Source organism: Crinia signifera, chromosome 2, assembly GCF_055691185.1.
Source record: "Crinia signifera chromosome 2, ASM5569118v1, whole genome shotgun sequence".
Lineage (NCBI taxonomy): Eukaryota > Metazoa > Chordata > Amphibia > Anura > Myobatrachidae > Crinia > Crinia signifera.
In genome coordinates this window covers 102,249,381-102,274,242 of record NC_139218.1, presented here as the reverse complement: position 1 = coordinate 102,274,242, position 24,862 = coordinate 102,249,381, and the positions used below count along the sequence as shown (strand labels likewise).

Genomic DNA, 24,862 nt, shown 5'->3' with positions numbered 1-24,862 from the left:
ATCTGAGATGGGGCCACGCATCTGATTGGAGGGAGCTCAGATGTTTTCAGATTGGTCTCTCAGACAAATCTGGCTAGTAGATGGGGGTCTTAAGTGGATACACACACAAATATATATCTGTCCAATCTGTTTTGGTGGGGGGAAAATCTTGTAATGTATGACAACAAAGTAGAATTAAACTATTTGCTCCCAAACACTGGAAAACATTCAGACAAATTGGATAAAACCATTTAACAAATGTATTCAAACAAACCTTTTGATCCATTTTCCAGCATGTGGGAGCTGTCATTTGCTCTTCTACATTATCAGATTTTTGGTCCCACCAGATAGTTCTGACTGATAAATTTGTAGATGTGTACCCAGCTACACATGTTGCAGGTCATACACCATGGCAAGACTGAGCACTGCAACAAGACACAAGTTAAGCGGCCCTTCAGCTCTGGGCATAAGATACTCTCTCCCTCTCTTCCTTGACTGACTTAAATTTATAGAGATTTATATAAGCTGTAACCATCAGATACCACGTTAACACATGGAATCAGAGACTTCTATCCAATCCCATGTGTTTTCACTCAATCGTGGGTCCATTATCGTTCGATTAAAAATTGCCTCTAATTGGATATCAGGATATTGACCATCAGTCATGAATCGCAATATGCTGCCATTTATATGAGCCTGAGCGGCATCAGGGCTGAAAGCATAAATGATCATATTATCCTATAAGCATAATTTCCAGAGAAGAAAACCGGAGTTGCTATCATTGGCGTTAATTCTGCAATATTTGTTTGCAGAGGAAATAAACAGTCATTTATTGATGCACTTATAGTTAAAAAAAATATATATTTTTTTAATTGTATAAAATATATACGTAAAGAAAAAACTGAAATATTTAAGGTAAAGTAAGTGTGTTTAAAGAAGGAAAATAAAGTGTTCTAGAAACCACATGGCCACCTGAGGCTGAAAATTGATTTTTGTATTTACATATATTTTGTAATATTTTGAGTATATGTTCAACAGTAAATTATTAGATATGTGCTCATATAAGCTCTTTTTCAGATGGCGGCAGTTCCAATATTGATGCGATCAGGGAGTAATGACCAATTTTTGGAATAATAAAAGCCTCACACACTGACATTTGAAAAAGTGCTTATATGATATTTTATAACTTACCATATATTTGTAAATTTGATGAGTGTGGTTATTTTGTATATTACCTTTTTAATTCGTAATTATTAAATACAGATTTTTATTTTGTAATTATACCCTGTTCTGCTTTCTTAATTTTATTTATCATATTCTGTCACATCAATTAAACTGCATGTAATTGTCTACTTTAAATTGTATATTATGAGTTGTGGATTTTAATTGATGTTTTTTTTTTTTTTTTTTTTAAAGGAATCAGTATGGATTGTTTTTAAAACCAATTTGAATCGGGACATAAAAATAGAAAAAGTAGAAACCATTTTAATATACTAAAAAGTTAAATATACACTTCCCTTTTATAGTTCTCAACTAGTGTACACTATTTTATTAACTGGTACTGTATATTGAACCTGAGGCATTTATTTCTTCAGTTGTGCCAGAAGTATAGTATAAAGATGGTCCAATCACACTGGTCTGTTGTTGTGCAACAGAGCAGACATGACCTTGTCAGAAGATATACTCGGAAATCATAAACCTAATTATGTGTACTGTTTTTATGTTCTGCCTGTGCCAATCTGTTATAAGGTGACCACAGAGCAATTTCTTTCAGTCTTCACTCCATACTGCTTAACGAAAAACTATTACTATAAAATGCTAGCTTAAACCACAGGCCATAATTGGTACTATACTACATACAGGGATTTATAATGGAATGAGTAAATCATGTTATGTTTTTTTGTGTGCAGAGAATATATTACCACATGATGTCTGGTGGTATAAATGAACATTCATTTGGGCCTACTTTCTATGTGCCTAAAATATCTGTTATGTGCGATCCTCCATCCTATCACTTTTTTCTAATGACCGATTTGCTTATATTTAGCCACACTGTGTACTCCTCGCTTCTAAAGAAAATTCTGCCCCTGTCAAGCTTGGAGGATTTGGAGTTGCAATACAATTGGGGGAGTCCGGGTTAGTAGCTGGAGGTAAGTTTCTGTATATAGAAAAATATTTTTTTTTTTTTGTACCATGTTTCACAGTAGTTACAGTAAAATATCCAATGCACTGGGTTATCATACAGCTAACCATTTTTTTCTTTGGGAAGTAAGACAAGTGGTAAAGCTGTACATTGACAGATCTGCCGGATCCACATTGTGTCCTCCTCCTGCTATTCACACTTAAACCAATCATTTTATACACTGCCCAACAAAGAACTATACATGCAGTAAAAAAGTGATGGTACTTATAGGTTAGTTGGGCGCCCACTATAGTTACTACGCTCATACACCCGAAGCGTGGTGAGGGGATGCGCAAAACTAAGCAAATTGCTTAGTCGGCGCCCAACTAACATATAAGTACCAAAGTGACAAATCTGTTATCTATTCTTGCCTGCTGTCAGTGTTATGAAACTTTCTTTCATGGGTTATCTGTTCCACCCCAGAAAGCTTCCAGGTGAGGCAGCCATCATGGGCATATTATGTAGGATTAACCTGGGTAGGATAGGTTACTTCTAGAAGTTCTAACACCAAATGGTTGGTTGAGGCACCCTGATGCCAACATCTACTTGTATTGTTCCATCCCATCCATGAGTGTACCAGGTTATAGAGCCATATTAGGCACACCATGAAGGCTAAGCTGTTATAGACTACCCCTATAAGGGGATAAGGCATATAGTAGGTCAGAGAACTGACTTAACAGAAGGGACATTGTACTGGGGAGTCGGTCTTGGCATGAAGACCCACTTGTAGCATAAAATGGGAGCTGTGGTCAGCTAGTCTTGAAGCAACATCAGCATCATCCTTGTCTGTGTTTTTGGCATTCTGGCATTCAGTACTCACAGTAAATTTGGCAAAGAGCAGAGAGTTAATGCCATCCAAGAAAGACCGTTTCTAGGTAACAACTTAGGCTTTAGACTCCAGGGTGACAGCAGAAACCTTGCCCAGGCCAAGTGTTTTGTGACGCATCAAGCTGATTTCACTATCCAGATTTATTCATTTATTTCCATGTGCTGAATGATTTGGAGACAACAGCGCAGAGCAAACACCCTCAAGCGCCTGATAAGTGACCTTTCCCATCTTTTTTTGGTGTTTTGGTGAAGGTTTGTTGAGGAACCTTAGTGGAAAGGGCACCAATTAGGCAGCTATATGCGCAATAGAACAGCTCTCTAAACCCTTGTTCACATAGTTAAAAGTCCCCTGAACATCATATTTGGTGGGAAGAGGGTGTATTCACTTTCAAATATTTTTTTTTATATATTCTGGAAATATACTTGCTTTTATTTTCTTTCTTTTGTTTGGCGAAGTAATCTCACTTTCTAGAAGAGTAACAAAGCATTTATAATGGTGGCTTCTGTTCCGAGCAATCGGAATTAAATATTATATATGTACAGTAAATCACTAGCTAGCACATTTTGTCACCAAGTTTCGAAAGATGATTTGTTGCTTTTTTTTTTAATATGCTTAGGCTTCAATTATCCCCCCCCCTCCAAAAAAAACTTTTACAGTATCTTTCTTGCTGTATCTTTCTTGCTGTATCTTTCTTGCTGTAAACTATTATCAAATTGGACTTCACTGAAAGAAGACATGTATTTTTTTTATCATTAGTTACTGCTGTTGTGCATTGATGCTGAAGATGCACCTGATCTCTGTAATTCTAAATCATTGGTTAGGTAAAAGTTGAAGAGTACATGATTGCATAATGGTGAATAAAGATTAAAATATTTTTGTGTGTGTGAATAATTAATATGAGCCATGTCAATTGAAGGCTGTGATTTTAATAGTTTATAATGTGAGTATTACAAATAAAAGTAAAAAATAATTGTGCTTTGTACGAATATTTAAAAAAAAAAAGTTTACCGGGTCAACCGTAATTAGCTTGACAGTGTCTTTGTTTACCCCAAAAGGTTGGCATGGGGAACAAGGTCAAAACAGAAAAGATAGGCCCATGACTTTTTCATGCTTGTTTGTTGTCAGTGTCGACACATGAGCATGTGAACCCCAGTTAGTGTCTCCGTGCAAGCTCTTTAGTTTGCCATGCTTCTGGCCTTTACCATTTCCAATCATAAGTTATTCAGAGGCAGATTTATTAAGCTCTGTGAAGTGATAAACTCTCCGGCCAATCAGTTCCTACCTGTGATTTTTCAACCAAGCCTGTAACTTCACAGATAAGAGCTGATTGGCCGGTGATAAAAACCAGACAGTTTATCACTTCACCGAGCTTAATAAATCTGCCCCTCAATCCCCTGCTGCTATTTCCAATGGGGAAAATCGTGCCGGGTGCCTATTCAATGTCAGAATGGACACGATTTTAAAAGCAGTCTGGTCCGTTTTGCCCAGAACAGCCATTGATTGTCGAGGTGGTGCCCATTTCAGCAGACATGCCCCTTTTTCATAGTTTGGCAGGCGGGACATTGATACCCGTTTACCGAATAACAGTCGAGCGGGCCGAGAACGACATGTCACAACATGGATAGTCAGGTATGAAAAGATAAAAAAAAATGAAAAACACATCAACCTTTTTGATGTGTCGAACATTGCCATGTCAACCTTTTTGCTTGTGTTGACATTTGTTAATGTTCACCTTATGCATGTTGACCTTTTCACTATCGACCTATCATCCGGATCCTGTACAATTTTGTCAAAGTGTAATTTGTTAGAATGCAGCAAATAACATCTTTGCACTATTTACTTCCCCAGGTCGTGTAGGAACACCGCACTTTATGGCTCCAGAGGTGGTGAAAAGAGAGCCTTATGGGAAACCGGTAGATGTCTGGGGATGTGGTGTGATACTTTTTATCCTATTAAGTGGCTGTTTGCCTTTTTATGGCACAAAGGAAAGATTATTTGAAGGCATTATCAAAGGCAAATATAAGGTAAGTAGCCTTTTCTTGGCAAGATCCATCTACCGTGCAGCAGTTAATTTAAATAGATCTTAAGCAAAATGTGACTTTCTTTAATAGAGCTCGGCTTTAAATAAATTCCTGATACTACTTCAAGCACTTTCATTTCCATTCGATTTTGTGTTAAAACATAAACTTTCCGTCTTGTGTGCATTTGCTTTAAATGCAAGTAAGTAGAGCTGATGGCACCAAAGTACACTGCCGAAGCGGCCAAATGCAGATGTATATGGAGTAATCTTGACAAGATAATTATACCATATACTACCAGAATACTTACATTTATAAAACCTTTTTGACACCCTTGGTTCTGTTACAGTAAACTATGAATTATTAATATTTATTTCCAGTTATTTATGTTGTGCACACATACCGCAAAGTTTTTCAGAGATTATTTGAACATCAGTCCCTGTCCCAGTGGAGCTTTCAATCTATATTCCCTATAAAATGTACACGCACACTCATTCATTCTGCGGTTAGTTTTGTTGGGAGACCGCTGACCTACCGGTATATTTTTGGATTGTGGGAGGAAAGCAGAGTAGCCGGAAGAAACCCACGCAAGCACAGAGGAATATACAAACTCTGCACAGTTAGGGCCATGGTGGAAATTAAATGGCTGTTCTTGTACTATCTGTACATTGGTTAAAGCATTTATTTTACAGGACCCCAGCAAGTGACTGCAGAAGGCCATCAGGTCACGTGGGTAGTCAGCAGTCAGCACATACATGGCAGCATTGTGGAGGCACAACATGATGGGAGGAGTCTGAAGTAACAGATAATTCAACAGATTTTTCAGACTCCTTGAATCACTGACTGAGCTTAGAAAAGTTATCAGCCTGATGGTCCGCAACATGGAGTCGCGACCCCATGCTGAGAAGGTCAGGACCCACAGTTTGAGAACCGCTGCACTAGACAATATGTCTGACATATCAAGCACATCATCTATTGTGTACCCACTATGTCACTGACTATCCGTGGATCATCAGTGTCCTCCTCCGTCGGAACTACAGGGCTGAAGGGGGATGTTGCTAGTGAGGGTCATACTGTCGAATACAGCATGGCCCTCACTGTCGCTCCACCACTGCTTATATTGGCAAGTGTGTGTGTCCTGCTGGGTCCCAACACTGCCATTGTCAGGATGGGCATACACATCATATATTGTCTACCCAGAGTCTATTTTTATGGTGAAACATACCACATACACCAAATTGTATACATATATAGATTTGATTGCGTTTAGCCTAAATGTGTTTGTACAAGCATAAACTATTAGACAACAGGAATGTATAGTGGAGCACATCGCCCTCTAGATGATTAATGGACATAATTAGACTTGGATGCATTCTTCCATATATGATTCTTGGAGGCATATTATTTCAGCGTTCCTGAGGCCAATTGTAAAGGTGCATAAGTCAAATGCACATGGATTTCCCAGTACCCCTTTCATATTGCAAATGCTGGGTCGAGCCGGGATTTGTTCACGGGTCCTTCACGTAACGTAACCGGGAGAAGTGGCAGTGCATCATCGAGGGGTGGGGGAGTGGTCAGCGCTTAAAGCTGATGCTGCCTTCACCCTATAGCAAGCACTCCCAACCACGGTCCTCAAGGCACACCAGCAGTGTAGGTTTTGTAGATATCTAGGCTTGAGCACAGGTGACTTAATTAGTATCTGATGGATTCTGATTAAGCCATCTGTGCTAAAGCCTGGATATCACTAAAACCTGCACTGTTATTGTGCCTTGAGGACCGTGGTTGGGAATGCCTGCCCTATAGTGTGAACAGGTCCGGGGTACCCGTCTACAACCTGGGTCTGCCCATGGTAAAAAGCCTTTTTTATTTTAATACCAGGATTGGATTACCTGGTTGCTGGACCCAGGAATTTGAGAAAGGCCTTTTCACACCGCATAGTATACTGCATTTTTTTGTGCGGGGTGAATGGGTACAAGTAATTAGTATTTGGCTATTTCAGCCACATTAAGTTACATAAAATCAAGAAGTTAAGCAATTTGCAAAGTAAAACATTAGTGGTAAAATGGGTCGCACTGGAGTTTTAAGTTGCCATAGGTCCGGGCTCGACAAACAAAGGGCACCACTGCGTCAATAATTTCCTGTCTGGCGACTAGATTCTGAGGTGGGTGCAGGGCCTGCCATCTGCTGAGTTGATAGCATGCTGCAGCAGTGTGTCTGAGCTCCTGCCTAAGCGGATAGCAGGTGTCCCTGGAAGAGCATGTTAACCCCTGGCAGATGATGGTAACCCCATAGCAACAAGCATTTACCCCTGACAGAGCATCTTAACCGCCTGGCAAACCATGGTAACCCCATAGCAACAAGCGTTTACCCCTACCAGAGCATATTAACCCCTGGCATCAAGCATGAAACCCATAGCTACGAGCATGTAGGTAAGCGGAAGTTATGTGGCATAGTATGTGATTATGGCATGTTGTATTATATGTAATGAACATATGGTGTAATGGACATTAAGGCGTGTGGTATATGTGCCTGGACCTTATGGTGCGCATTGTCCTTATTTGTTTATCTGGCTCCTACATTTTCATCCTGGCTCCTAGATTTTAAAGAAATTTGTTAAGACCTGCCATAGGTGGCAACTTTCCATATGATTGCCATCTATATAAAATTGCCTCGATTATCTGGTATTGTCAACTGGAAAGGTCTACGAGCAGCTGTAAAAGTGGCAAGCCCTACAAGTTCACTGGACATGACTGCCAAGTGCTGAACAATAAAGTGAAAAGATACATCATTTGGTGCAACATGCACTTTTAACTGCATCTGGAATTCATTTTCACACCAGAATTGCTTGTAGGTTGCACACACCTCAGATCACCATGTGCAATGCCAAAGTTTGTATAAAGCAAAGTCAATGTGCATTGGAGCATTTAAAAATGCACTTCACATTTGGTAATGTAATGGATAGTCTGTTTGGCAAATACCAAGAGAACAGTTACTGCTTGAATATATACTCCTAACTATAAGAAATGTGGAGGAGGAATTGTAGTCTGTGTCTGTAGGCTCTTCTAGCTTTCCATTTGAGAGAACAACGTTTTAATGACCATGATTTTGGAATGGAATGTTCAGCCCATATGGGTGTGCTGTTCAGGTGTCTATATACTTTTGGTCATATAGAGTGTGTGGGAGTTAATTCTTCGGGTTGGCTGCATTATAACTACTCCAGTTTATGTGGCTCTATAAAAGCTCCTGTTATTCCAACAAGCAGGAAAAAAATAATTCCTTTGCATTTATAAAGTAGTAAATTACAGATGGGAGTGTGTTTGTATCATTAGTTTTTTATCCTTAAATGTGAATTTAGCATTGTTATCGATGACTTAAAGACTTTGGGCTTTAATTACTTACCCGTGATCATTGATCACGAGTAATAGCCTCACTCTGGGTTAACCAATCCAATTAACCCTGTTAAACTGGTGCAAGGCTTTTGTTTCACCTGCCACCAACAAACAGCCCTGTTTTTGAGTCTGCAGTGGCTGTAAACACACACAGGTTTTTTTTATTTTGTCAGGTGATCTAATTGGATAGTCTGAAATGAAAAATAACATTGGAGAGACATTGGGAAAAATAGCGGTTTGCTCTCCCAATGTGTATTTGTGGATATATTTCATGTATGTGACAATTTGTTTCATTATATTGTGCATTAATAACATTTGTAGCCTGACCTAACCCTTCTAATGAGAAATACTGCGGTATTTTCAATTTGACTTCTATTGAGATCCATGCAACTCCTCATACACAAGTATGCTTTTTTTGTGTGTGACATACCCTATATTCATACATTTGAGGTGCAAATTGTATCAAGCTCTGAATAGGGTTCTTAGTTTCCATGGGAATATTTATGTAAATATTTGCACATTTTAATATGTCTTTTGCTATTTCATCAGCTTGTGTTTTGGGTTTACAAACCTTTTAACATATTGGGCTGTTTGTTTCTCTGTTAGTTGCACAATGATTTTAATTGTACATGAAAATTATGTGTTGGCTGGGTTTCCTGATCTTCTTTCAAGTACAGTCCCCTGCTGCTGCAACATTGATACCTAGAGGAGAGTAAAGGTACCCATACACTAGTAAGATTTATCTTCAGATCTGGCTGGTTGGAACAAAAACATGGTTATGGTTGAGTGACAGTTTGTCAGTTTTCCAGCATTTCCAAGCAAATGGTCAACTGTCATTTGCTCTCATCCATAACCATGTTTTTGTTCCAACCAGCCAGATCTGAAGATAAATCTGCGTGTGTATGGCCACCTTTAAGAGTTGTCTGTCTAAATAGATTAGCTCCTAGAAAATCATTTTATTGCATGGCATGCATTTATTTGTGTCCATATTAACCATTTTTTTCAAAGCAAGCAAGTTTTGATTTGGGAGGGAAAAAAGTTTTAATGTTTTATATCCAGACCGTTTTAATTGTCATGCCACGTAGCACATGTAAAGTATGAATTTCCATCTCTATCAGTGGTGTACAGTAGAGGTGTCAAACTCATTGCCCTCCAGCTGTTGTGGAACTACACATCACAGCATGCCCTGTCACCGATTTTATATATTGGATTGCTAAAATTGTGGCACGGCATGCTGGGATGTAGTTCCACAACCGCTGGATGGCCATGAGTTTGACACCACTGGTGTACAGTAATGCATAGTTTGAGAAAATTTGGGGCATAAAATGAAGACAACTGCATTGGGGATACGGTTTATTTTGTCTACAGCATGTTGGTCGACAAGCATTGGGTCAACACCATTAGGTTGACATGGCTCTAGGTCGACACAAGCATTAGGTTGACATGGGTAAGGACGACAGTGAAAAGGTCGACATGGGGTTTTGTGAGCCAACATGTGCCGACAGACGGTATTTCATGTCCTACCATCCACTATGGTGTGGTAGGAAAATAAGATAGTGTGCCGAGCGTAGTGCGACACCGTGCCCAAAGCATGGAAAGTGAACACAGTGCTACGTTTCAGTGTCCATGCTGATTGTGTCGACATTCGGGTAAAAAACAGCCACAATATACTTATCAACTGGTCCACTCACTGTGCTCTGAAATGCCTGTGGCTGCCCTCCTTCTCCTGCCTGCTGTGTGGCCGGGATAGATCAGCAAATCACTCCATGGGGGGCAGACAATAAATTGCACACTGGGGGAAAATGTGTGCATGATTGACAAGATCATGATGAGATAGATTCTATATGCGGGAGGATCAATCTCTTGGGTCAGACCTGATGCACACATCAGCATGCATCGGGTTCTTGTCATGTCACTCACCATCACATTTTGTCAGATTAATTGGCCCAATCGGTCTGAATTAGGTCAAATCTTAAAGTGTAAAGCCCTAAAGTGTAAATAGTACAAATAAAGCATTTACAAACCTAATCATGTCTTTTAATTCATTTCTCAAGCGGGTATGCAGCTCTTAAGCTGTGTACACACGGGGGCGATAGGTGCTGAAATCGCTGGAAATATGGTCGCTGGCGACCATATTGCTAGTGATTGGAGTGCACACCAGCGATAAATCGCCGGGTGCGCGCTCCCGTTTTTAGCCCCTTTATGATCGCTGGTCTCAGGAGCTTGCTCCTGCGACCAGCTGATTACCTCTGCTGCTCCCCCGGCAGAGGTTACCTTTCATCAGCGACCATCTCTGGTTGCTGATGAAAATAAGAAACTGAGCAATATATTGCACAGCCATATATTGCTAGCAGTAGACTTGAATGTTGCATGACTGTGCTATTTAAACTAGAGAGTATATCTAGGCTTGTCAGGTAATCTAAATTGATAACTTTGTGTTGACAGAAGTCATTCATAACGCAGTGATTTTCTTTGACCTGCATTTGCTGTTTAGATCAGCAGGAAACTTGTCTTACTAAGAGGAAACAGATGTGACTCCTAGGTCTTGTGTAATAATCATTTGACTAGATTAAATTTTTAAAGAGGCTGGTCTACATGAAATTTATTGACAGTAAAGAAATGAATAAATATTAACTTGTCTTACCACTCTGGGATGTCGGCATCGGTATACTGAACACCGCTATCCTGACATCACATATACATAAATGAACACATGCACATAAACCAGAGGGTAGTGCAGAATATGGCTCCATAGCCATGATTGCTCATTCAGGTGATAGAAACCAATATGCCGCTGTAATCCTTGGTATTTGTAACAGATTTGAGACTCTTTTTTTTAATGCGTGTTAAAAGGATGTATCCTCTTTTTTATTTCCCCTACAATTTGACTAGGTGCTTTATATCAGTGATTCTCAACCTCGGTCCTCAAGTACCCCCATCAGTGCACATTTTCCATATGATTCTGTGTGGACACAAGTGAAATAATTAGCTCCACCTGAGGATCTTTTAAAATGTGTCCGTGAGTAATCTGTGCACCTGCCGGGTGACATGTTGAGGTACTTTGTATGGTCAGGGTTGATACAGTAATGCTTATCTTCTTAAACGACACAAAGTGGCACAAAGAGTGGGATAGGTACTAATTTTCAAAGGCATCATTTTAGAATATTTTTTGTTAGCCTGCAGTCTAATAAAAATGTATGCAACAGTTCTGACAGCCTGTCAGTGCTGCCGCATTTTCTGTAGCCAGGAAGCAGAGATGGAACTGTAGACAGGAGCCGGTGGATGGGGGGACCTAGCTGAGGGGGGCGGAGGTACCAGGCAGAGGGGGCCTAACTGCCACTGCTGGCAAGAAGAGGGACAGAGACGTCAGGCAGAAGGGAGATGTAGGAGGGATGGAGCTCCCTCTGCTGAGGCCTGGGCAGACTGAGGCATGGACGGAGGCGGAGCAGCTGGTGGCAAGAGCGACCCCCCCCCCATGCCGTCTGAGTGGCTGGGACCAGGACTCCATGCCTGGTTGCAGTGAATAATAATGAGCGAGTCCCTGCTCATTACTTACGCTGCTGTCAGCGCAGATATCCCCAGCAGCGCTGGAGCGGGAACCCACTCATTAATATTTACTTCAAGCGAAATCTTGAAGGGGCCCTCCCCTCCATTGTCACTACAATGCCCATTTGGGTAGCAAAAGAGGGTGTTATTGGGAGACAGAGCGAGGAGCGTGAAAAATGAGTAAAATGGGTGTTCACGGAGGGGGAGACACTCAAATCGCGACACTGCCAGGAGCCAGCTGGAGCAAACTTTCAGAGCCAGATGTAACGATCTTCAAAAAGTGATAAAATGGAGAGTGATAAACAACCAATCAGCTCTTAACTGTCATTTTTCAAACCCAGCCTGTAACATGGCAGCTAGGAGTTCATTGGCTGGCTTTTAATCACTCCATTATATCACTTTTTGAAGCTTGATACATCTGGCCCACAGTGAGAGAGGTCTGCTACATCCTCCCACACACTTACACCAGGGACACACACACACACACATTTATATATGTTGTGTGTGTGTGTATGTGTGTGTATGTGTGTGTATATATATATATATATATATATCTCCTCATAGAACGCGCCACTCAGAGTATGTGAAATCAAGCAAGTACTCAACCAGCGGTTTATATCAACGTTTCATTTCTTGGTGGAAATATCGTCACCATCTGCCTGCGAGAAATGAAACGTTGATATAAACCACTGGTTGAGTACTTGCTTGGTTTCACCTACTCTGAGTGCCGCGTTCTATGAGGATTCATATGTATGCTGACTGACCAAGCCAGCCACGGGGGCACCAGAGGCAGCACACTGACACACATTCGTACAGCACATCCAGTGTACAGAGAACGGTGGTGGGGTGAATGCACACACACTTTGTATAGGACACATGGACCTTCGACTCACACATAACCCTTTCCAGCCCTACCCCCACCACCTCCTCCCAGAGGAATAGCACATGCAGATTTAGTGTTCCTTCTAGGAACCAAATAAGGCAGGGCGCTGGAGGGGCAGACCAGGCACGCCGACGTCACTACAGGAGGCGTGCCCGGCCCGCCGACGTCACTACAGGAGGCGTGCCCGGTCCGCCGACGTCACTACAGGAGGCGTGCCCGGTCCGCCGCCGACGCTACAGGAGTCGTGCCCGGGCCGCCGCCGTCGCTACAGGAGGCGTGCCCGCGCCGCGTCACTACAGGAGGCGTGTCTGGGCCACCGCCTCACTACAGGAGGCGTGCCCGGGCCGCCGCCTCACTACAGGAGGCGTGCCCGGGCCGCCGCCTCACTACAGGAGGCGTGCCCGGGCCGCCGCCTCACTACAGGGGGCGTGCCCGGGCCGCCGCATCACTACAGGGGGCGTGCCCGGGCCGCCGCATCACTACAGGGGGCGTGCCCGGGCCGCCGCATTGCACATGGGGGCGTGCACGGGCCGCCGCATCACTGAAGGGGGCTTGCCTGGCCAAGACTACGTCACTGAGCTGCCGGGACGTAGCCATGGCCGGGCTAGCCCCCTCCAGCGGTGCGACGGCCCGGGCACTCCGGCGGGACAGACTGCAGGCTGATTTAGCGGGGCGCTGCTAGAGGGGCAGGGCGCATTTTGCCCTTTAAAAATCAGGCAGGGCGCAGCGCCCCGCTAAAATAGCCTAGCGAGAACACTACAGATTGCTATAGATATCCCCGGAGGCACGTTGCTGTCCAGCTTTCATGAGTCAGATGGGCTGCCAGCGCTGCTGCATGAGATGTGATTGGCAGCAGGACAATGGGCCAGATGTATCAAGCTTCACAAAGTGATAAAATGGAGAGTGATAGCCAGCCAATCAGCTCCTACCTGTCATGTTACAGGCTGGGTTTGAAAAATAACAGGTAAGAGCTGATTGGCTTGTTGTTTATCACTCCCCACTTTATCACTTTCTTAAGCTTGATACATCTGGCCCAATGGGAGATATTGCCGTAGGCAGCCACCTACGACATTTTCATACCCCCACTATCCACGTCGGTGTGAAGTTGATTTTATATAGTGTGGGATCGCAGCGAGCCACTGAGCCTGCAGCGTGGCGAGCGGACGCGGAATACATGTAAATTAATCCGCGTCCCCTCGCGGGGCTCGCCCACACTATATAAAATCAACTCCACGCCGATAGTGGGGGGGGTATGAAATCGCATCGCACGAATCATACCGCACTAAACACGGTGTGCGATTTTCCTACGCAGTATAGCCCAATAAGCTATTTGCTTAGTGGGCACCCTGCTAGGAAACAAGTACCATTTTTACGTCAATAGTATTTCACTATAGTATGAATGATCTTTTGATTGGATTCAAAAATTTTGATATTTTCTTTTAATTCCTTGTATACAAAATATGATAAATATGCTAGTTATATGATATGTTAATAACCACACAGCTCTGACAGTGAACGGTTTAAATTGTTTTAATGGCCACAAAAGTGGACACTTGCTTCATTTATTATGGCTATTGCTATTAGGCAACATTTTTGGGAAAAATAAGAGCTAACCTCAAGGGGGTCATATACCATCTAGTAAATATCTTTAGTATTTTCTCTGTATCGGATATACTTCGATATTGATATTAAGTTCTGTTTAATTTGTGCCCATGTTTCTGGTTCTAATTGGAAACCAAAATCTGTTTCCCAGGCCGATTTGTGTGCAGTATGCGTCTGACACCCGTATTTAAGAAGAAGTTGGTATATGATCAATATTAAGCCTTATTTGAACGTTTTTGACTTAGAAATTCTAGTTTGGTTTTACGCCCTCCTTTATGTAGATGGTATATAGATGCATGAAAGCTGCAAGAATTGATAAAATCATTGAGTTGGCATATCATGTTTTACTTGCAGTTACGCAAATGTTGGGAAATTATGTGAATGTGTAATATTGTTAATAAATAAAAAATCAGTTTTAGCCCAATATGTAAGAAAATGTCTATCTTTTCCTACTGGGAATCTTGGATTATCCCAAAGTGGAAAAATAACTTAGAAGTCCTAGTTAATTTATCCCATAAGGCCAGAGTGAATGTAATAATTGGGGAGCTCTTTACATTTAAAGGCTTCTAAAGGATTTTTTGGCAACCAGAGTAATTGAAACAGAATAAAGTTGGAGGCTTTCTGATGACATTTGGGCTCATCTCCGTGATGATGTTTGCGAGTGCCATAGCACTGCCTGTGATAAATGAACAGTATAATAATAAAGTTTCAGATTTGGTACCCCAATTCCCCCTTTTTTGGTATCATTTTTTAATAATTTCAGAAGAAATCGAGAGAATGCCTTATGCAAATTCTTAAAGGTATCTAACAGTACCGCTATTGGCAAGGCTTGAAATAGAGAAAGCGGGGCAGCACATTCATTTTTAGGGCATTCACTCTCCCTGTCCATGAGATAAGTTGTCTCGACCATTCACTTAGATCTCTTGAGATTTCACCAATCAGTCTCGGATAGTTAGCATTATAAAGTTGATAATAGTGTTTGGTTGAAAATATTCCAAGATATTTCAATTGGTGTTTTTTCCATTCGAATTGAAAGATATACGTGATGTTATTTTTCACTGAAGGAGGGAGGTAAAGATCCAGAACTTCTGTTTGTGAAGTGTTAATCTTAAAATTTGAGGTTACACTAAATTCTTCTATTATCTGAAACAAGTTAAGGCCCATACACACTAGAAGATTTTGTTTCCAAAGACTTTGCCAAAATCTTTGATAGATATATCTTTTACCAAAGTAGTGCATACACACTGAGCTATTTTCCCCAAAGAGCAAGAGATTTTCGGGAGGCGAAAGACTTTGCTGAAAATCTTTCATATAAAAGGATATTTACATAATGGGAGGGGTTAAAATTCCAAGGGTGTGAGCAGGGGCCATGTTATTCAGTGCATTTCTTTTTTGGGGCCTGATTCAGAACTGATTGCTGCGCTGCGTATATTCGGAGCCCAGCGATCAGGTAAATGCCGTCCTGCCCAGGGTAATCCCTCCAATGTGCATAGCTATGATTTTATTTGCAGCCGTATTGCCAATTACTTGTTATACACACCAGTACACCTTATGCCTCACACCGCGATTCCCATTGCCCATTAAGCCACATACCATAATGCCAGGGGCTTAATGCTCGATGCCAGGGGCTTAATGCTCGATGCCAGGGGCTTAATGCTCGATGCCAGGGCCCTTCATTATCGATCCCAGGGCCCTTCATGCTCGATGCCAGGGGTGGGGGTGAAGTGCTCGTTGTCATGGGGGAGTTTAAGAGCAGTGAGAGTAGCAGCCCAGTCGAGAGTGAGTATACATTGCTGCCAATATTCATTGGTGACCAGTATTGCCAGTAATATATACATTGCTGGCATGTTCCAGCAATGTATATATTACTGCATTTAAAATAACATATGTGCCCATTGGTGCTATATATATAGAGAAGCTGTCACTGTGCAGCCGCAGCATTGGAGCCAGAGGAGAGGCAGGCAGCGTTGGAGCGGGGAGGGGTGAGTATGAACAGGGGGAGGGAGCTGGCTGTCAGCTGGACATTCATCTTTCAGCCCGGCCGCTGTACACACTTGGCGATGATGGCTGAAAAACCAGCCATCATCGCTAGGTGTGCTGGTAAAACCAGCAGATTGCCCACCTAACTAGCGATGATGCGGGAGCGCGCATCATCGCTAGTCGGCAATCTGTGGGGCATACACACTAGGCGATTTTCGGCTGAAAATCTCTCAAAACGGTTGTTTTGAGCGATTTTCAGCTGAAAATCGTCAAGTGTGTATGGGCCTTTAGATAAAGATTTCATTGGGTCTGAAAGTGTAAGAAGAATATCATCTGCGTACAGTGACACTTTATATTCTTCTGCCCCTGTCTTAATTCCTGTAATAACTACTGTATGGTTATTGTAACTGCTAAAGGTTTGATCATAAGTGCAAAGATTAAGGGCGATAAGGGACACCCTTGTCTTGTACCATTTTTAATTGTGAATGGAGTTGATTTAAACTTATTAACCAGTACTGTAGCTGTAGGAGATTTATATAAAGATTACTATTGCCTATTGTCCACTTAGTGCAAATGTGCAGAGAGGCATACTGCAGCTCTCCAGTTGTTTTGGAATTTGAATACTTTTAGCTTCTAATTTGCAGTGGAGTTTATATGCCAATCATCCAAATCCTTGTAATAATGATAGGGCGGCTTGTGAAAGACAGAAAAAAAGTCCAGCGCTAAATAAATCAGGGGTTCCTTAAATAAAATATATATATATATAGTTTAGGTATTCCCAATAGTGCTGCTGTTTGGTATAGGGCTGCTCACAAGGCCCTAATTTGGACAGAAAAGGCTAGAAGATTGATATGTGGGCACAATCAATGATTGTGCCCATATATCAATCTTAGTTTATTATTGAAATTGTCCGTATTACGTTAATAAATTTAATTGATATAAAAGTATTCCCATCTTGCGCAGTTTTGTTTTCTCCACTGGCTTGTGAAAGAGGTTGTATTGATGATTAGTAAGGTTTTTAACTGGTGGAACGTGTAAAATGTATAAAAGCTTGGCATAAGGACACTTTGAACACTTTCATCATTCTCGTTGGTCATATGTTCCTCATAAAATGTCTTAGAAAATCTAGCCTGTTCTTTAGAACATTATCTGATTTCTTAAGAGGAAGAGTATCTTAATCCTCTCCCTTACAGCAATTAATCTTTAACAGTTTTTCTATACAATATGTTACAAAGGGTAATATGTTTAAGATATTTACTGTGCAATTTCTAAGATTAACACTTTTTCTCAAGATGCACAGGTGTAGTGGTTAGCATTACTGCTTCCATCACTTAGATGTTCGTTTCTGTGATGATCAAGATCCCAACTGCATGGCGTTTGTATTTCATTAACCATTTCTTATATAAAACTGCAAATTCCATTGTATTTATAATTGGAAACACTGATAAAACAAACTGTGTAGTTATAAATAGTCACAGAGGTAGGAAGGCCCTGCTCACAAGCTTACAATCTGAAAGGAAATAGGCATTGATACACTATGGTAGGGGTTATACATTGAATAATACTCCAGAGTGCAAAGGTTTTAGTGGGCTGTAAGGTATGGTCACCCAAGCAATAGCCTGGGGTCAGAATGATGGGAAAGTGAAGAAAGCGAAAATAAGTGAGAATATGTTCGTACTGTTGGATTGTAATTGGATAGGAAAGGTTCATGAAGGCTATGTGGGCAAGTCTGGAGCTTGATGAGCTTACCTGAAGAGGAGTTTTCTGGGGAGTTCTTGAAGGTTTGGAGACTAGAGGAGAGTCTTACTGTGTGTGGGAGGGTATTCCACAGAGAGAAGGTTGTGATTGGAAGTGAATATTGAATGTAGATGAGTTGTCGACCTTGTAAATAACGAAGAAGTCAGGTTGAGAGATATTTTGAGATGTACATTGGTGTAGTTTGGTTTATGGCGTTGTGTGTATGTAAGTAAGAGTATTTGATATTGAATATGGTAGAATGCAGGTCATTCATTGATGGACTGACAGTGAGGATTTGCCGGCTATGAACTTCTAGCGAGAAAGATTAGACTTGCATCTGCATTTAGGATGAATTGTAATGGTGACGGTCTCTATTTTTATTAAGACCAGTAAGAAGACTATTGCATCAATCAGTGGGGGAGAGAATGAGAGCATGCATTACAGTTTTTGCAGTGTCTGGTATAAAGATATGATCATATTTTGGATGTTATTAAGATACATGTAGCATAATTTTGAAACAGATTGACTGTTTGGAACAAAGGACAGTTCAGGGTCAAGGATGACACCTAGGCAGCGAGTTTTTAAAGTTTTGGTTATCACTGTCCAGTGATGGATAGTGATAACAATATTAGGTTAGTAACTACTATTGGTCAGTGGAAATATGACTAATACATTTCTGACATTTTCTTATGTCTGCCTGTTTTATATCTGGGTAAACCGTTTTCTCCAACAATTTAAAACTTATTTATAAAGCATACTGGCATGTTACTTGGGTTCCTAAAAATAAAAAAAAGCCACTGTGGCAGTTACTTTATATGAATAACTGTTAATAAATAAAAAAATCTCTGCTCTCACACATTGCCCAAAGACAGTGGCAATAGGCCATTTCCTACTACTTAACCTTCAGGAAAAGTTTTGAATGTTTAAATTGCTATGTTTCAATGGATTGACACAATGCACTAAGTGAAGTCATCTATACAATGCACATTAGAGAAAATTTGATTCAGTAGATTGCAATCTATAGTTTTTATAATATGGACACATATGCTTTTTAATGTACCAGTATTTTTCTCCTCTTGCTTTGTGCAAGGAAATCAGATTGGGGGGGGGGGGGGGGGTGTACACAATATTAGCTTATTAAGGGGGGGGGATCTTAGAATGCACACCCGATTTACATGAGATGCTATCATGCTGGGACTTGTAGTTCTGCAAAGAAAAACATGTGGTGCAGATGCACACTCCATATTATTAATCAAATCAATCAATAATAGAGGTTCTTGGTATATTCATTGGCCAAGAAAAATTTGCCCACCCACCAGCTTCACGGTGACCTCATTTCTGGTGGGTCCCTAATACTAAGTTTGAATCTGGGGTGCGGAACCCCAAAAAGGCCAGCATAAGCCAGTCACCCCAGAGCAGCACACAAGTGAAAAACTAAGCTATAAAAGTGTGTTAATAGGAAAGAAGCAAGAGTACCCGGAGTGAACCCATGCAACACACAAGGGGAACATACAAACTCGGCACAGTCCCCTAAATTGAAAGCCTACTGCTATAATCAGTGCTATAATGCTGGAATGTTAATTGGTGTTCTGCATATTCATTTATATTTCTGTAGTGTTCTGGGGTTTTGGACATGGAAACCTTTTCTTCCATTTCAGAGAAAAGTACTTGCTAACAAACCAAAAATATCTGGTGCTCTTTAACATTTGAGTAGCAAACATAATTCAGTCCTAGACAGAAGAGTCTATGACAATAACTGACTGATTAACCGATAATGCAAAACTCGGCTCAGTAAATTATTTTATAATGTTACTGTAAATGTTTTGACAGACTATTAAGAAGTACATTTTATTCAGTAATACTTGAAATAATCTATCACAACTAAATATCCTCTTGAGGAAGATGCAGAAATCAAAAAATACAAGTTAGCCACATAATTGGTGGAAGTGAAAATCGCAGAGCATGACATGGCCACGTGTATGAAACCTACTGTAACATTGTATTTGTAAAATAGTACAGACTTATAATACAGTAGCAAATATACAAAGCAGTTTTTATCTAATGGTTTATAGGTCATTTTGTCCACTTAGGAATGAATACAGGTTCCCCCTTGGATCATATTTGATTTGTTGGGAGCAAAGGAACTTAAAAGGATTGTACTAAACTAGCTCCTCCTTATCTTAGATATCTTCCAATATGTATAGAATAGGCCTGACCAACCTCTGGTTCTCCAGCTTTTGTGAAACTAGTGCGGTTGGGACACTTTTTACCCGATTCCTAGCGTTGAGAAATTGGATGAAAAGTAGCTAGATTGCATGTTTTTGACATCTGATCCAATGCACGGTCCTGTGCGCATCGGGTTAAAGCTCGCAGTCCGAGTGCCCGCCCCGGGGAATGCCACCCCCACATGCGCGCTGCTGTATCCCCCCACCAACCATGCGAGAGGATGTGTTATGAAAACACATCTCCTCGCATGTGCCTTCTGCTGGAGAAATCATTGATTGATTTCTCCAGGACACGCAGATATAAGTCCGTGGAGACAGACTTATATTTGCGGGCTTCTGGCCGAAGACAGGGCAGGTGACTGACATAATGTGAGGATAATTGGCACATACATCATAAATTTATACAATATATCAAATAACAAATATAATAGGCAAAATTGGTTAAAGTTCCATTCTCATACGAACCATAAATGTGCCACAGCACCACAATTTATTATCAGGACTCATTCGACAATGTATTTCTCAATGCACACTAAAGGCCTATACACACTAGAAGATTATCATTTCAAAAGACTTTGCCAAAATCTGTGATGGATATATCTGTCACCAAACTAGTGCGTACACACTGAGCTATTTTCCCCAAAGAGCAAGAGATTTTCAGGAGGCAAAAGACTTTGCTGAAAATCTTTAATTATAAAATGCTATTTACATAATGGGCTGGGTTTGAATTCCAAGGGTTCCATGTATACATTGCCTGAAGCGGAGACAGCAGGGTTTGTGTCCCAGCTCACATGATAACTGGGATGCGCCTGCATGCGGGGACGTTCGCGCGCCCAGTCGGATGGCGCGCCATCTCACCAGCGGGGGCATTCTGGCGAGCCCCGACGCTGACTGAGGCGCTTCCTCTGTGTGTGTGTGTGTGTATATGTGTATATATATATATATATATATATATGTGTGTGTGTATATGTATGTGTATGTGTATATATATATATATATATATATATATATATATATATATATATATATATATATATGACATTGGAGGGGCTCTGCACACACTAAATTAACTGATAATAAATAGTGGAGATTTGGTTCATGAATTGATCAATGCATTTAAGCCTGCAGCCCCCGTCAAGGGACCCCACTGTTCTGCAGGTCCTACCACTATCGCTGAAAATGGCTACAATACACATAGCTATCACATCAATGTTTGATACCAGGCATGCTATCTGGTCTGAGGCTCACAGCAGACTGTGCTTTTATAGGTGAGCAGCTACCAACACACCTGTCACTAATCATCTAGGGAAATGGCTAACATAAGCTATGGAATCTTAGTTAAAACATGGTGCATGAGAGAATGTGACCACAATAAGACTAATTAAAAAAAATTAATCTAATAAACAATATATACACTTAACATCGGCACTCACCTTTCCTAGTTTTGGGGTGCCCTATGGCTTGTGACCACATTGTTTAAACAGACATTGGAGGGGCTCTGCACACACTAAATTAACTGATAATAAATAGTGGAGATTTGGTTCATGAATTGATCAATGATTGAACCAAATCTCCACTATTTATTATCAGTTAATTTAGTGTGTGCAGAGCCCCTCCAATGTCTGTTTAAACAATGTGGTCACAAGCCATAGGGCACCCCAAAACTAGGAAAGGTGAGTGCCGATGTTAAGTGTATATGTGTATATATAGATATATATATATATATATCTATATATATATATATTCTACAACAGAAAGAACGGGCGCTCCATAGTGCAATTATCGTAGGTATAAAATTAATTTTATTTTTAAGAACAATTCACCACAGTGGCTAAGGTGACGTACCACATGTGGCGGTATATAAACACCGCAGAAGATAAAACATAAATGACGGTGCTCAACACCGTGTTACCACTGCCGGAGCGGTCACTTTCACCTGGGCTCCACAGTCTGAACGTCGCTAGGCCACGCTCCTACGCGTTTCGTCACACGGACTTCGTCAGAGGGCTGGAAGTGACCCGGAGTGGGAACAGTTGTGAGAGCACTCATTGTCAGAGACTTTTATATAAGAGATTAAACGTTTGCGCACTGTTGTATTATTTTTGTATATATATATATATATATATATGTATATATGTGTGTGTGTGTGTGTGTACTACCACAATAGTGTCAGGCGCCCTGTATTACAATGATTATTTCTGTCTTTCCATACGCACAATATTATTATTCCATAAGAACCATACATAAATTTACGTGTATAAAAATGCTGTTTATTAAAACATGAATTGCTTAAAATCAGGTTCTTCTTATCATAGGAGTACACTTTGTTTTTACTGTTGAAACCCAACGCGTTTCGTCTTTTAGCAAGACTTCATCAGGGGTAAAGACATTTACACAGTAATCTATAAAGATAGAATACGACATTAAGAACTTTACATGGGAAAGACATTACATACTGTACATTATTTATATATGAACAGTTCTTCTAATTTTTTAAATTTTTTACATTTTTAATTTTGGACACCACCCAAGACATAACCTATATATATATATAATGTGTGTGTGTGTGTATATAATATAGTGGGGCCAATAATATATACATTGCTGGCCTGTGCCAGCACTGTATATATTACTGGCTTAAATATAACACTTTGGTGGCCAGCTGTTGAGCAGGCCAGGGGGTGGGGCCAGCAAGTCGTGTTGGCTGGCAGTCAGGGGAGCTGTGTTATCTGCTCCGTATTGAGGGGGGCGAGGCGAGCAGGGTCTTTAGCCGGCCAGACGGAAGTGATGAGCAGGGCGGCGCGGACCAGCCTAGGGTAAGTATGACAGGCGGGGGGCAGGGTTTGACGGGAGGCACTTTGAGGCCATCGTACTTCTCTACTTGATCAGTCTCTGTACCAGCCTAATGTTTTATATTTATACTTCTAATGGCCTGTAAATTGTTGATGCAGTTGAATGGAAAACATTGGTGTATGTAGGTTTATCTTCAGGTTCAATCTAATGTCAAACTACCTTTTTCAGTTTGGTGATTTGTCCCAAAGAGTCAAAAAGTCTAGAGTATGCCATTAAGAATACAGTTCATATGGCCAAGTTAATAAGTGAGAAACATGATTGGAATACAGGAATTAAAACGAATAGAAAGGAAACTGTCTAAAGTGTGCTCCATATGAGATTGTATTAAAACAGTAGTGAGTAGGGAGTATAATTGGTAGTACCTAATGTGCCCTCACAAACGCACCTTTCCTCTCCTCTGTGTTATTGCTTAATTAGATTCTAGAAGTTAATTAAAGTAAACAAGAATGGACTTTTATTTGTATAAATAATTATATTGGATGGAATTGTAGCTTTTTATTGAATAATTTGATCCTATTACAACTTAGTGAAATCTATTTTGAAAAGTTTTCCTTTTCTGCTGTATATGGTTTTGCATAATGAGTATGCTATTTAGTAAATTAAAGAAACTATTCTTTTGTTTCCATTTATTTAGATGAATCCCAGGCAGTGGAGCCATATATCAGAAAGTGCCAAAGACCTAGTGCGCCGCATGCTTATGCTGGACCCTGCTGAAAGAATAACAGTCTATGAGGCACTCAATCATCCTTGGCTGAAGGTAAGATAATGTGAAAGGGTTTTTTTTGTGTGTGTGTATCTTTGATCTATTTTTTTATTGAAAATAATAGAAATTGCAATACAAAACACAATGTGGACACAACAGGAAAGATCAGTAAGTTTTAAAGCAGCAAGAGACATTTACGTGTATGTGGAGAAGTCTGTCGCTTAAGACTGGGTAATGTTGCACAAGCAGCATTACTAAAACTACGTAACAATGATTTCTTACATGTAGTTAGTGTATGGATGATTTAATAACCAAAAAGCTGGATCTATAGGGACAGGGAGAGAGAGTGTATTTGTCTGGTTCTCTTACAGAGCCACAGAAATAGCTTGATCAGAAGTTTTATGGAAAGACACCAGGGGTTAGGCCTGTTGATAGTCAGGGTCTGGAGGATGTAAAGCAATTTAGGAAGCGTATTAATTTCTACAACATTTATCATCCCCTGCTATGTCAGTTGTGTGGTATGCCATTTGCTATAATCAGTCTGTATGAAGAGGCTGGTAATTTGAAAAAAATAATAGGGATAAATTACTGGCAATTTAACACCTAAGTATATTATATGGTAAGATTTTTCATGTTTTTGGTCATATGTTCCTATCCAAGTGGGCATAGAGTGTGAATATAAATGTGCCTGTACCCGAAGCATGGCCAACGAAACGAGCCATGCAACGGGATGCTGTACACTTATACTGTGTCCTTGTCTACTTAAGTCGACAGATGCCAGAAATGAAAACCTCATGTTAACCAAATGACCATCTCGACCTAATGCATGTCAAACAATGTCATGTGTCAACTTAGCGACTGTCGTTCTATAGTGGTTGACCTTATAACTGATGACCCTATGGCCCATACCCAATGGCATTTAGGAACTCTAAATTG

General features: G+C 40.7%; 1 protein-coding gene across 13 annotated transcripts in view; it reads left to right on the top strand.

The window, feature by feature from the left end:
- Positions 1 to 24,862, top strand: part of CASK (calcium/calmodulin dependent serine protein kinase) — a 318,758-nt gene that overhangs the window by 137,350 nt on the left and 156,546 nt on the right. For all 13 annotated transcript variants that reach the window (XM_083172661.1, XM_083172652.1, XM_083172659.1 and 10 more), the window contains exons 6-8: positions 2,027 to 2,129; positions 4,839 to 5,014; positions 23,858 to 23,980. In XM_083172661.1, the coding sequence (XP_083028787.1) occupies positions 2,027 to 2,129; positions 4,839 to 5,014; positions 23,858 to 23,980 (402 nt within the window). The remainder of the gene's footprint in view (positions 1 to 2,026; positions 2,130 to 4,838; positions 5,015 to 23,857; positions 23,981 to 24,862) is intronic.